The sequence below is a fragment of the Ochlerotatus camptorhynchus genome, unplaced genomic scaffold (genome assembly GCF_037179485.1).
Source record: "Ochlerotatus camptorhynchus isolate MF236.1 unplaced genomic scaffold, CSIRO-AGI_Acam_v1.1 ptg000072l, whole genome shotgun sequence".
NCBI lineage: Eukaryota > Metazoa > Arthropoda > Insecta > Diptera > Culicidae > Ochlerotatus > Ochlerotatus camptorhynchus.
Genome location: NW_027040562.1, coordinates 294125 through 306634, shown reverse-complemented (window position 1 = coordinate 306634; position 12510 = coordinate 294125). Strand labels below are relative to the sequence as shown.

General features: G+C 43.4%; 1 protein-coding gene across 1 annotated transcript in view; it reads right to left on the bottom strand.

Annotated features, from left to right (window-relative positions):
* Positions 1-7: 7 nt before the first annotated feature.
* LOC135697547 (probable 3',5'-cyclic phosphodiesterase pde-5) overlaps positions 8-12510 on the bottom strand; it is a gene marked incomplete at its 3' end in the record, with an annotated part of 81063 nt that continues 68560 nt past the window's right edge. The window contains exon 7 of the mRNA XM_065217300.1: positions 8-148. Within this exon, the coding sequence (XP_065073372.1) occupies positions 8-148 (141 nt within the window). The remainder of the gene's footprint in view (positions 149-12510) is intronic.

Genomic DNA, 12510 nt, shown 5'->3' with positions numbered 1-12510 from the left:
TGGTAACCGTTTGATTAAAATGATGGTGTTCCATAGTCGAAGTAGTATATATGGCCGCCAGAGGTGATTCCGTATCCAACATAAACTTATTGTTTTTGCCTCGATGGTCCAAATCATGACAAAGAGATCCAATGTATAAAGCCAGACACTAGAAGTATTGATTCAGTTTACATTTTCCTTATAATACCTATAACTGTGCCACGATATGTGATTTAAGAATGTTTTTTTTAGACGCATGTATTTGTATTGTAAGTATTTAAATTAATTTAGAATATCTTCATACCTTATCTGATGAATTTTTATTATCACGCATATAAGTTTGTAATATGTCGACATGTCGCGTCATTTATGTACTGTGATGTTCGATGATTTTCATGCAAAATTGACAACTTTGACATGTTGTAACTTTGTTTGCTTAATATCAATTGAACTGAAACGTTCACCCCAGAACTACAAATATGTTCAATTTTACAATTACAAAATACCAAATTTTTAAAGGCACCTTTTTTTTGACGTTAATTTCTATACTGGAGGTCACATTAAAAAAATCAAAATTCAGACAAGTAACGAAAAATCCCAAACACGGACGCAACGATAGAGCGAACAAACGACACACTGCGCATGCTCACACGAGCGAGCTCAATGCTCGGTTGATCGCTCACCATTTCACCAATGAAAGGAAGGGAGGAGAAAAGCAGTGATAATAAAATCATTTTCTTCGTCATTTGCTTTTGAGCAACGGACGGATAAGCGTCGGACACGACGTATGAGTGGAACAGCACGCATCGCACCAATGTGAAGACGACGACGACGACGGAAACACCCACATCGACCGGAGGAAAGGCTTTCCTCAATAGGAAGCATGACTAGGCTGCCGTAATCTGGTCGGCATTGACTTGCACTGGTGTGGCCACCATCTGAAAAACAACCGGGTCACAAATTCAAAAACGGAAAGAGTTAAGAACTAAATGATCAACATATTTGTTCCGTCTACTAGCGGTCCTACGTCAAGCTTCCGTTCGTGCCCCTAGGCACAGACGCTTCTACTTTTTTTTACGTATAACTATGTCTTTGTAGACTATACTGGAGTGCAGATCAAAAAATATGTGTGGTGAAATAGTGTTTGGTTTTGAAAGCTTGTAACTTTGCCATTTATAGATGAAAATAAAATGCAAATACGCTAATCAATACGATATTACATTACAAATCCGCTGAAATATATTTTTTTTTTTTCCTTTAAAAAAAAACATTTGAAGAATGTACAAATGATAATTTTATCTCTGATTTCATGAAATAAACGTTTTTCCAAACCCAGTCGTCATAATCGAGTACCACTTGGTTGAAAATCGTTCTGTTTAAACCTGAAAAGATAGAAAACAGCGCTGCTGTCGTGCTTCTGCTCATTACCGCTTCGGACGGTGTGGTACTTGGTCCTGCACCAAGCAGGAGCAAGTCAGCGGAAAAAGGTGGATCACGGCATGATCACCTTCACAACCAGCGATGGGGTGGGTCCCGTTTAATTAAACCAAAACTTGCGAAAGTTATACATGCAAAACAAAACATATTCTGCTGAAAAAATACTTTCTGCCCCGTTCCATTCATAAAAAAACGGCGGGAAATCCTGTCAGTGGCGGTTGCACATCGTTCTGCTTGAACCTGAAAAGATATAAAACAGCGCTGCTGTTGTGCCCCTGCACACTATACCATCTTGGCCCCGGACACTCCCACCCGGTTGAGTCGGTCTGGGGTCCACGCGCCCATCGACATCTTCATACGCCTAGTCCATACGATACTGCAGTTGCGGTATCCATTGAATTCCTAACAACTTTCCTGTGGAATTCGAGATTATGGCTGACAAACTGTTGGCATTATTTTGTACATAAACGACATTTCCTACATACTTAAAAAAATAAAATTGCTTGTATATGCAGACGACATGAAGCTCTTTATGGAAATAAGTAATTCTAGCGATGCAGAAGAATTCCAGAATGAAATCAATATATTCCACACCTGGTGTAGTAAAAGTCTACTTCAACTGAACGTAAAAAAATGTACTGCAATAGCATTTAGCAGAAAAATTGAAACACCGCATATTGAAATATCATTAGGCAACCAAATAGTAGAAAAAAGCGAAATTGTAAGAGATCTAGGTGTAATCCTAGACTCCAAACTAACTTTTATAGAACATTATAATACTATCATTAGTAAAGCAAACAGAATGCTAGGCTTCATCAAAAGGTTCAGTCATAATTTCGAAGACCCATACACTATTAAGCTATTATATACCACATGTGTAAGGCCAATTCTGGAATACTGCCACCTAGTGTGAAATCCATACATTTCCATACACGAAGAACGCATAGAATCTGTCCAAAAACAATTCCTTTTATATGCTTTACGTAAATTGAATTGAACTGCATTTCCATTACCATTTTATGAAGCGCGCTGCATGCTCATCAATATACAAACACTTAAGGAGCGCTGCCAATTTGCAATGCTTTTCTTCATCAACGACATTATTTCAATGCGCATAGATTCGGCAGAAATTCTCGCACAATTAAACTTTTACACACCTTATCGATATCTTAGAACACGGAATTTATTTTCAGAAAAATCGTACAGAACAAACTATGCAAAAAATAGCCCAATCAATCGAATGATGCGCCTATATAATTTGCATTGCGGAACTATTGACATCACAATGTCCAAGCAGCAAAAAAAAAAAAAATAAGCTAAAACAGAATAGAATTAATGCATAGTATGTAAGTAAACATTGTAATAATCATTGTATGTAGTCTACACCGGCTTGACGAAATGGAAATAAATAAATAAATAAATATACCAAATCATCTAAAAATATGAAGGCCCCAGGTTTTGACCAAATCCTGAATCTGGAACTCAAACATCTCAGTTCCAGATTTTTCAACCATCTGGCAATGATTTTTGATCAGTACCTGAGACTTGACTACTTCCCCTCGTGCTGGATGTCAGCTAAAGTCATCCCCATCCGGAAACCTGGGAAAGATCCATCCTCTCCTTCAAGCTACCGACCCATCAGCCTTCTCTCGGGGTTATCCAAGCTGTTCGAAAGAGTAGTCTACCATCGACACCTGGCATCTGCCGAGGAAAACAACATATTGCTCGAGAAGCAGTTTGGCTTCCGTAAAGGTCGCTCGACTGTTCACCAGCTCACTCGAGTAACAAACATTCTTAGGCTGTGAACCATTTGCCGAGTTAAATTTAACTCGTAGTTAAAAGTGACATTTCGAAAGTTATTTCTTATGTTCGAAAATCCCCGTGCTGTCGATCGACCGGTTTTCGAGCCACGGTCGTCAAAATTTAACTTCTTGTCTGTCAGAAATAACCACGCTCGGATAGCAGGGTTAATCGATAACTTTCCATCTGTCAAATTTTAACCAAAAGTTAAAATAATCCACCAAATGGTTCAGAGCCTTAGACGGAACAAGTATGTATCTAAAACATCTGCCATGGCATTGTTTGACGTTGAAAAAGCGTTCGACAATGTTTGGCATGGTTTGGATAATAAAAATTACCTTTCGGACATTCAGAGTCTCTCTCAATGGCATCACATCGGATGCTTTCCACATTGGTGTGAGTGTCCCACAGGGAAGCATCCTTGGCCCCATCTTATTCAACCTGTTCTACCGAAAGAACAGCCAAGACAGAAAGTTTATCTTGGATCATTTTGGAACGTAATTTTTTTTTATTTATTTCAGTTTGCTGAAGCAACGTTCTCATGATGCCACTGTAACAGGAAGTCTCAACACAAAATTCGTAGAGCCGTTTCGATGTTAGTATAATCTTCTTCAAGAGAATATGTTACCGGTTCAATGCTCGGCACAATATGCATGTCCAAGGACAAGTTATACTTAAAAGATCAGGGACTTAAATTAAATGAGTTTCTGGTTTTAGTATCACAGCTAGCCCTATCGGAACGGACCACCGAGGCTAAGCTATTTGACTCGGCTTTCCATCTATTTACAGGACCAGCGCTTAACTGGTACATGACCATGCGTTCCTCAGGGCGGCTGATCAGCTGGCCACACTTAGTAAGCGAGCTCCGGAGAACTTTTGCTCACCCAGAATTGGACTCGTTGGTGCGAACAAGGATCTACAAACGGCGTCAGCAGAGGAACGAATCATTTCAGGAATACTATTACGATATGGAAAAAATGTTCAGGTCCATGATCACACCCATGAGTGATACAGAGCAGCTGGATATCCTCAAAAGGAATATGAGGCCGGACTACAAGAAGACGCTTCTTTGGAAGCCGATTTTTTGTCTTCCCGAACTGCTAGAAGCGGGGCATGTGATTGATGCGTCAAACTTTTCGCTGTATGCTAAAGTGTTCGGGAATGAAAAGTGCGGTTTCGGAATTCAAACCTGGTAGAGGAGATCCCAGGAATTTCAACAACCGTCCTCCGTTCAAACCAAACCAGCAGAGTCCAAATAATAACAAGCCAAAAGGGGGGAATTTTAAAAAGAAAGAAGAAATGGAGGTTGGGAAACCCAACAATCCTCCACCAACAGGTCCCTCAAAGCAACCCGATCCGAAGGAAGGTCCTTCTAAACCTACGAGGACATTGAAGAGGCTGATAGAAGCACATCGACCCCCTCGTAGCTACGAATGCCTATACTGCCAACAACCCAATCATTCCTTGGAGCAGTGTAGGAGTTATAGGGGTTCACTTTGCCTGGTGTGTGGTTTCAAAGAGTTCGAAGCCCACAACTGCCCATATTGTAGAAAAAACGGATTGCAGACGGCCCAAAATCGCCGACCGTCGAGCCCATCCGCGTAAACTCCGTGCCGTTAGATGTCACCCTTGTGGAATTCTGGGAACCTTTTCCGAGGGATTTGTGTTCGGAGGAGGAATCTCAGGTTCTCAATATTACCCTAGTCGATACCCACGATAACAGACCGTATGCCAAAATTAAAATCTACGGCATTCCTTCAAAAGGGTTACTGGACTCTGGTAGCCAACTTACCCTTATTAGTGAAAATGTATTTTGCAAAATAAATAACCAAATACTGAAACCGTTAACCCGTCCTACTGTGATTCGCTCCGCAAATGGCTCCGAACTAGAAGTACTAGGTCAATTGTCCATTCCATTTAACTTCGCTGGGCGTATAAAGATAATTCCAACTCTAGTAGTTAGAACTTTATCTGCAGACTGCATCCTCGGCATGGACTTTTCGCGGAAATTTCGGATTTGGCCGACCATCCAGGATTGTGCCACAGTAGAAGACGATACTTCTCCAAGGACTGAGCCAGTTCAAATAACGTTTAATGATTTTGAACTCGCTCAACTAGAAGAAGTTAAGAATTTGTTTCAAGGGGCATGTTCAGAAAGGCTGACCATGACGCCTCTGATCAAACACCGTATTGAAATAGCTGACGAATGCAAGGGGAAACCTCCTGTTCGCCAGTATCCATACACGCTTTCCCCGAAGGTACAACAAAAAGTTGGGAAGGAGTTGGAGCGAATGTTATCGATCGGTATAATCGAAAGAGCTCACTCTGATTGGTGTTCAAATGTTGTGCCGGTCATTAAACCCTCTGGGAAGGTTCGCCTCTGCTTAGATGCTCGAAAAATAAACGAGAGGACGATTCGTGATGCATATCCCTTGCCCCATCCAGGCCGGATCCTCGGTCAACTCCCCAGGGCCAAATACCTGAGTACGATTGACCTGTCCGAAGCTTTCCTCCAAATTCCTTTGGAGAAAGGTTCTAGGCGGTTCACGGCATTTAGCGTACAGGGCAAGGGAATGTTTCAATTTACCAGACTACCGTTCGGCCTAGCGAATAGCCCGGCTACTTTGTCCCGATTAATGGACCACGTTCTCGGGCACGGTGAGTTAGAGCCGAACGTCTTCGTATACCTGGACGATATCGTCATCGTATCGGAGACGTTCGAGCATCAAATGCAGCTCCTTAGCTCAGTAGCGAAACGTCTAGCAGAGGCCAACCTTTCCATCAATGTCGAAAAGTCTAAGTGAATGAATTGCCATTCCTAGGGTACCTACTATCAACAGAAGGTCTTCGGGCCAACCCGGAAAAGGTCCGAGCAATAGTGGACTACGAAAGACCAACAACGGTCACAAAACTACGGAGGTTCCTAGGAATGGCAAATTATTATCGCCGATTTATAGACGATTTCAGTGGAGTCACCTCTCCGTTATCCGACCTTTTGAAAACAAAGTCGAAGGTCCTGGGCTGGAATGAGGCTGCAGAAGATGCCTTCAACTTAATCAAGGAGAAGCTCATCTCAGCTCCGATCCTTGCCTTCCCAGATTTCTCCCAAGAATTCACTATCCAGACTGATGCCAGTGACGTGGCAGTCGCAGGGATTCTGACGCAGATACAAGGTGGATACGAAAGAGTTGTAGCCTTCTTTTCGCACAAGCTTACTACTCCGCAAAGAAATTATCATGCTTGTGAAAAAGAAGCACTAGCGGCTCTTCTATCCATCGAGGTCTTCAGAGGTTATATCGAGGGCTCACATTTTACGGTCATCACAGACTCCGCTGCCCTAACCCACATCCTGACTGCGAAATGGAAGACAGCTTCCCGTTGTAGTAGATGGTGCCTCTCTTTACAACAGTTCGATATGACCATTCGTCATCGTCGGGGCAAAGAGAACATTGTAGCGGACGCTCTCTCGCGTAGTGTTGCTGCTATTGTTGTTGATCAAGGTGCTGCTGCTGTTGCTGATAAAGATGATGTTGTTATTGTTGCTCCGTCCACTCCCCTCGCCACTGCCAAATCGAACCCAAACCCAATTGAATCACCCCAGTCTTGGTATGAAGAGTTGCTGGAGAAAGCCTCTGACCAACCAGATGATTATGTGGACTTCCAAGTTCGTGAGGGTGTGCTGGTTAAATTCGTACCGAATCCCAGTGATCCTCATGATAATCGTTTCGACTGGAAGATAATTCCACCTCCGAATGAACGACCTGAGATTATTAGAGAGAGTCACGATAATTCCATGCACCCTGGAATCGACCACACTCTCAGCAGAATACGTCTGCGTTACTTTTGGCCCTGGATGGTCATTGAAGTACGAGAATATGTAAACAAATGTACCGTCTGCAAGGAAACGAAGGCTCCCAACATAGCATTAGCCACGCCGTTTGGTGATCGACGCATCACTACTCATCCATGGCAGATCATAGCTCTGGATTTCATAGGCCCTCTTCCTCGAAGTCGGAAACAAAATCAACATATTTTGTCAGTTGTCGATCTTTTCAGCAAGTGGATCATGCTAGTTCCATTTCGCAAGATCGACAATCAAACGCTGTGCAAAGTCTTGAAAGAACAGTGGTTCTATCGCAATTCGGTTCCAGAAGTAGTCATCACCGACAATGCGTCGTGCTTCTTGTCTCATGAATTTCGTTCACTTTTGACTAGGTTCGATATCAGGCACTGGCTGAATTCTAAGTATCACTCACAGGCTAATCCGGTTGAGTGGGTGAATAGAACAGTCAACGTAGCCATACGAACCTATGTCAAAACAGACCAAAAACTCTGTGATACCAGGTTGTTCCAAATTGAAGCAGTGTTGAACTCTTCTGTACACACAGCGACGGATTTGACCCCCTTTTTCACCACTCACGGGTATGAGATGTTTTTGAAGGGAGCTGATCATCGTTTGGGTGATGGTGATCCTGACCGATCCACTGCTGAACGCGAAAAACGACAATCCGAATTGTTCAACAACATCAACAGGCTGGTACAAGATAAACTGAAAGAGGCTCATCGGGAAGGACAAAAGCGCTATGAGCTTCGCCACAGAGTGTATGGAAAAACCCTGAATGTAGGGCAGTTAGTTTACAGGCAAAATATGAAACTGTCCAGCGCTCTAGAAGCGTATAACGCTAAATACGGACCTCAGTATCTGACTGCAAAAATCGTTCATAAAATAGGTTCGTCTTCGTATGAGATTGAGGACCTTGAGGGAAAGTCTCTCGGGGTTTGGCCCGCCGTACATCTGAAGCCAGGGTGAGGAAGAAGAACCATACCGTAAACACTACTGGGATTATAATGGTTCGCTTTGTTTCTCGAACTCGAATCCGACACGTCGGGTCGTTGACCTGTAAATAGCATTAAAAAAGGGTAAACAAACTGTTTAAGTCCTCCAAAAGCAGCTAAATTCGGAAGTTGTCATCGGTTCAGTCCGATGATGTCGAATCATATCCGCTTTGTAGTCGATCTGTCCCAAGAAGAAGCTGTCCTCAAAAAAAAAATCTCATCCCAGATCGAAATTCAACGTTTTCACTCGCATCAGCATCCACGTAGCAAGTCGTTGTTAGCTAAGCAATAGCTTAGGTGACTGGATTATCTCTGTGTTCATGTTGAGCCCCGTTTTTGCGAATTATAGGGACTGTGCGTTCACATTGAAATTATGGGAGCAAAATGTTGGCTTGCATCTTTTCTTATTGTGGTCGATGGGGTTTATAGTAAAATCCTGTGATCGAGGGACCAAAAGTTTTAAATTAAGAAAACGGTTTGGTCACACTAAAAAAAAAAAAGGAATTCTCCAGAACGTCACCTTTCCGGGAGAAAGGATGAAAGTTCGCGCGCGAAAAGTAAAAATAATTAAACTTTCGTCGAGGTAGTATACATATTCGCCTCTTCGAGAACCTAGAAGACAGAAATTGTCTTCTAAGGTATTTAGCGGCTAGGTTCGTGGAGGTAGTTGTATCTTTGGCCTCTACGGAGATTCTGGATGACGAACACTGTCTCCTAGGACACATAAGTTAGGAATTTGGTAAAAATATTTATATAAAAAAAAATAGGGTTAGAAAAAAAAAGAATGAAACGGTTGAATGAATGTGTAAAAAGGGTACCCAAATGAATGAGAGTATGATTGAAAGTGTGAATGAGAATGTTAAATTTAGGAATATCGTTAAAAAGTAGAAAAACTAGTGTAGATTAGAGGATTATAGCTCTGGCAATAATTTAAAGTAAAGATACTAAAAAAAAAACACACACACAAAAATTGAGCAAAATACGTATCCGCAGATTGAAGTTGGAACGCAATTATGGGATCAATCCAGTTAATCAGTAAGCAGCGGGTGAATATAATTAGCCTAAAATAAAAATATCCGGATATTTGTATTGTCAACGGACAGCTAAGTTGCGCGGACGTTTCGATTTATGAAATGGTGAATAAAAAATTGTTAAGTTGGTTAACAATTTTTCCTTGGGAGGCGGGATGATTGTTACCGGTTCAATGCTCGGCACAATATGCATGTCCAAGGACAAGTTATACTTAAAATATAAGGGCCACAGTTTTGTTTATCACAGTAAATTTCCATTAGGAGTAATCAAATATGTAAAAACACTTAATTTATTTATTGTTCTTGCTCGGCTCGATATATTTCTTTCAAATGTACAGTAGTTTTAAGTTACTATTTAATGTGTTCTGTTTCCTTCACGGGGTTTGTTTTCTATGTGTTTAAAAAAAAAACAGTCTGTTAAATTATATTATACAGTTTGAAACACATATAAGGCAGACTTGAAAACATATATATACATTGCTGGACTCCCGTGGTCATAACCTGAAGAACCGGCTACATAACACATAATGAAATACCTAACCCTAAATAATAAAAAAAAACCATATAACTAGTCACCCAGCACTCTTTTATTGAATCATGTAAGTCTTTGCATGTAGACAAAATAAGAACCAAAAACAAAAGATAAAAAAAAGAACAATCTCGTAAACACACATAATAAAAGTGGTGTACGGTTTACTAGACTGCTATTACTGTAAATGATAAAAAAGACGGCAAAGACCGCACTAAACCATTTACCCTACAAAAAAGTACTAAAAACTATTGAATGCTGCTTCATGGGAATAAATGTTGAGACATCTCACATCTCACCATGGCAAACAATGCGTCTTCGTAGTTCCGGAGATATATCAAAGGAGATGGAGGAGGAGAGAGAGGAAAGGACGAGGAGTGGAACATCTAGGAGGTTGAGAGGAGATGAATTGTAGAGATCGAGACAGTTGAGCTTGGTCCGTCGAAACGAGCAGAAGTGCGCAAAAAAAAAACACTATACCAGCTATCGGGTGTTCAAGTGACAGTGGTTGGTTGAAGCTCACTAGTCAACCTTGGTGAAGTAACCACGAAGTCAGTGAAGTGTGATACCGGGGTACTATTATGGCCCCTAGCCTGGAGGATCGGGGCGTCAACCTCGGCGTGTCCAGATCATTCGCTGCAAGTCCGGCGTGTTCGAACCCCTCTTTGGTGATTAGTGTGGGGAATATCCACGGAATTCCCCCCTGGAACGTCACCCGGAGGGTTACTGTTGGACATCATTCCAGGACGGACCACAAGTAAGCCCCTGCTCAACACCCTACGGTGCCGGTGGTCAACGAGCCCCAACCGCTACTTCGTTGGACCACACGCGACGTGGAAGCTAGAACGGACGTTTTGGAGGTTAGGGCCCATTAAGGTTCAGCGGGTCCGCCCCCGCTTATTGGGCTCCTGACCTATGAGTTCACTTCCCGTCGGCGGGCACACGACGAACCCTCTCAAGATCACCCCGGACAGAAGAAGCATCGGGCGTAGTCACAGGCGGTAACCAGAAACTGCCCGGAGACCACGTTTTGACATGTAACCTGCATTCAACAAAGGTATGAGTTTTCCCTTCCTCCTCTTCCTCGCATGCAACGGACCAAAGGGCCCCATCGGATGCAGCAGCGGCCGCAACGAGCTCACCCTCCAACCTATGTATCTTGTTGGAATAAAATTTAAGAATGTTTAAGTGAAATTTCTATTTGTAACTTTATTTCTATTTTCCGAGGCTAAGGATGACTTGTCTTTGTTCTGCTTTATTGTGTCTTTGTCCGCTTTGTTTCTGAGTCCTCCTCGAGCAAGCCAGCCGACCCTGAGTGGATAAACCACGGGCTAGACGATAATTACAAATATTCAAGGATGCAGTTAAAGATGTCTAAAAGAGTCTAAGAGCTCAGGTCAGCTAATGTGTGTGTGTGTGTGTGTGTGTGTGTGTGTGTGTGTGTGTGTGTATGTGTGTGTGTGTGTGTGTGTGTGTGTGTGTGTGTGTGTGAGAGTGTGTGTGTGTGTGAGTGTGTGTGTGAGTGTGTGTGTGAGTGTGTGTGTGTGTGTGTGTGTGTGTGTGTGTGTGTGTGCGTGTGTGTTTGTGTGTGTGTGAGTGTGTAGGTGTGTGTGTGTGTGTGTGTGCATGTGTGTGCGTGTGTGCGCGTTTGTGCGTGTGTGTGTTTGTGTGTGTGCCTGTCTGTGTGTGTATATGTGTGTGTGAGTGTGTATATGTGTGTGTGTGTGGGTTTGTGTGCGAGTGTGTGTGCGTTTGTTGTGTGTGTGTGTTTTAGTGTTTTTTTTTATAGTAAGGTTTAGGAAAGCTTCAAGAAGCCTGGCCTGTAGTGAAGGTGGCACGGTGTGGTATCCACTAGTTGCCTAGTGCAGCTCCACTAAAACCCATTCCTTACTCTCTCCTCTGCCTGGATCCCCCGGGACCACTGTGAAGCGACTACTTCGGGGGGTGCCTGTGCTCATGCACTTGTCGTACTCTCAGCGCTAGCTGGCGTTGCTAGATCGCTGCTCTTCTCTCCATTTACGCTGCAGCTCTGACATAATCTGCGTGACTGCCCTGCTGACGGCATTCCAAGAGTCCTCCTCTCGACACATTTCATCAACGACATTCTCCACGTTAAGGACGGGTATCTCCGTTCGCACTGCCTCGAACCTTGGACAGTCAAAGACCACATGCTCCGGCGTTTCATCGACGTTGCCACACTCCGGACAGAGGGGTGACGCTGCGTGTCCGAACCGATGCAGGTATTTCCTGAAGCAGCCGTGGCCAGACAGGAACTGCGTTAGGTGGAAATTGACTTCTCCGTGTTTTCTGTTCACCCAGGTCGAAAGAATCGGTATTAGTCTATGTGTCCATCTACCGTTCTCCGTCGTGTTCCACTCCTGTTGCCACTTAGCCAATGACTCCACTCTCACAACTTTCCGTACTCTTCCGGCTTCTCTCTGCCTGTAGCACTCGCTGTCCTCCGCCAGGGTGATGCCGATAGGGATCATACCGGCGATAACGCATACTGCTTCCGACGAGATGGTTCTGTACGCACTCACGACTCGCATGGCCATGAGCCGGAACGTACTGCTCAGTTTCCTTTGGTTCTGCTTCGTTTCCAGCGCTGGAACCCAGGCTGGACCTCCATATCTCAGTATCGATGATGACACGCTGGCCAGAAGACGCCTCTTGCTACTGCTGGGACCAGCGTTGTTCGGCATGATTCTAGCTATCGCGTTGATGGCCTTCGAAGCCTTCTCACAGGCATATTCGACGTGGCTGTTGAAGTTTAGCCGGTCATCGATCATCACTCCCAGGTATTTTAACACACGCTTCGAGGCTATGGTGTGCTCCCCGACGGTGATTTCTGCCCGCTGTACCGCTTTACAGTTACTGACCAATAACACTTCCGTTTTG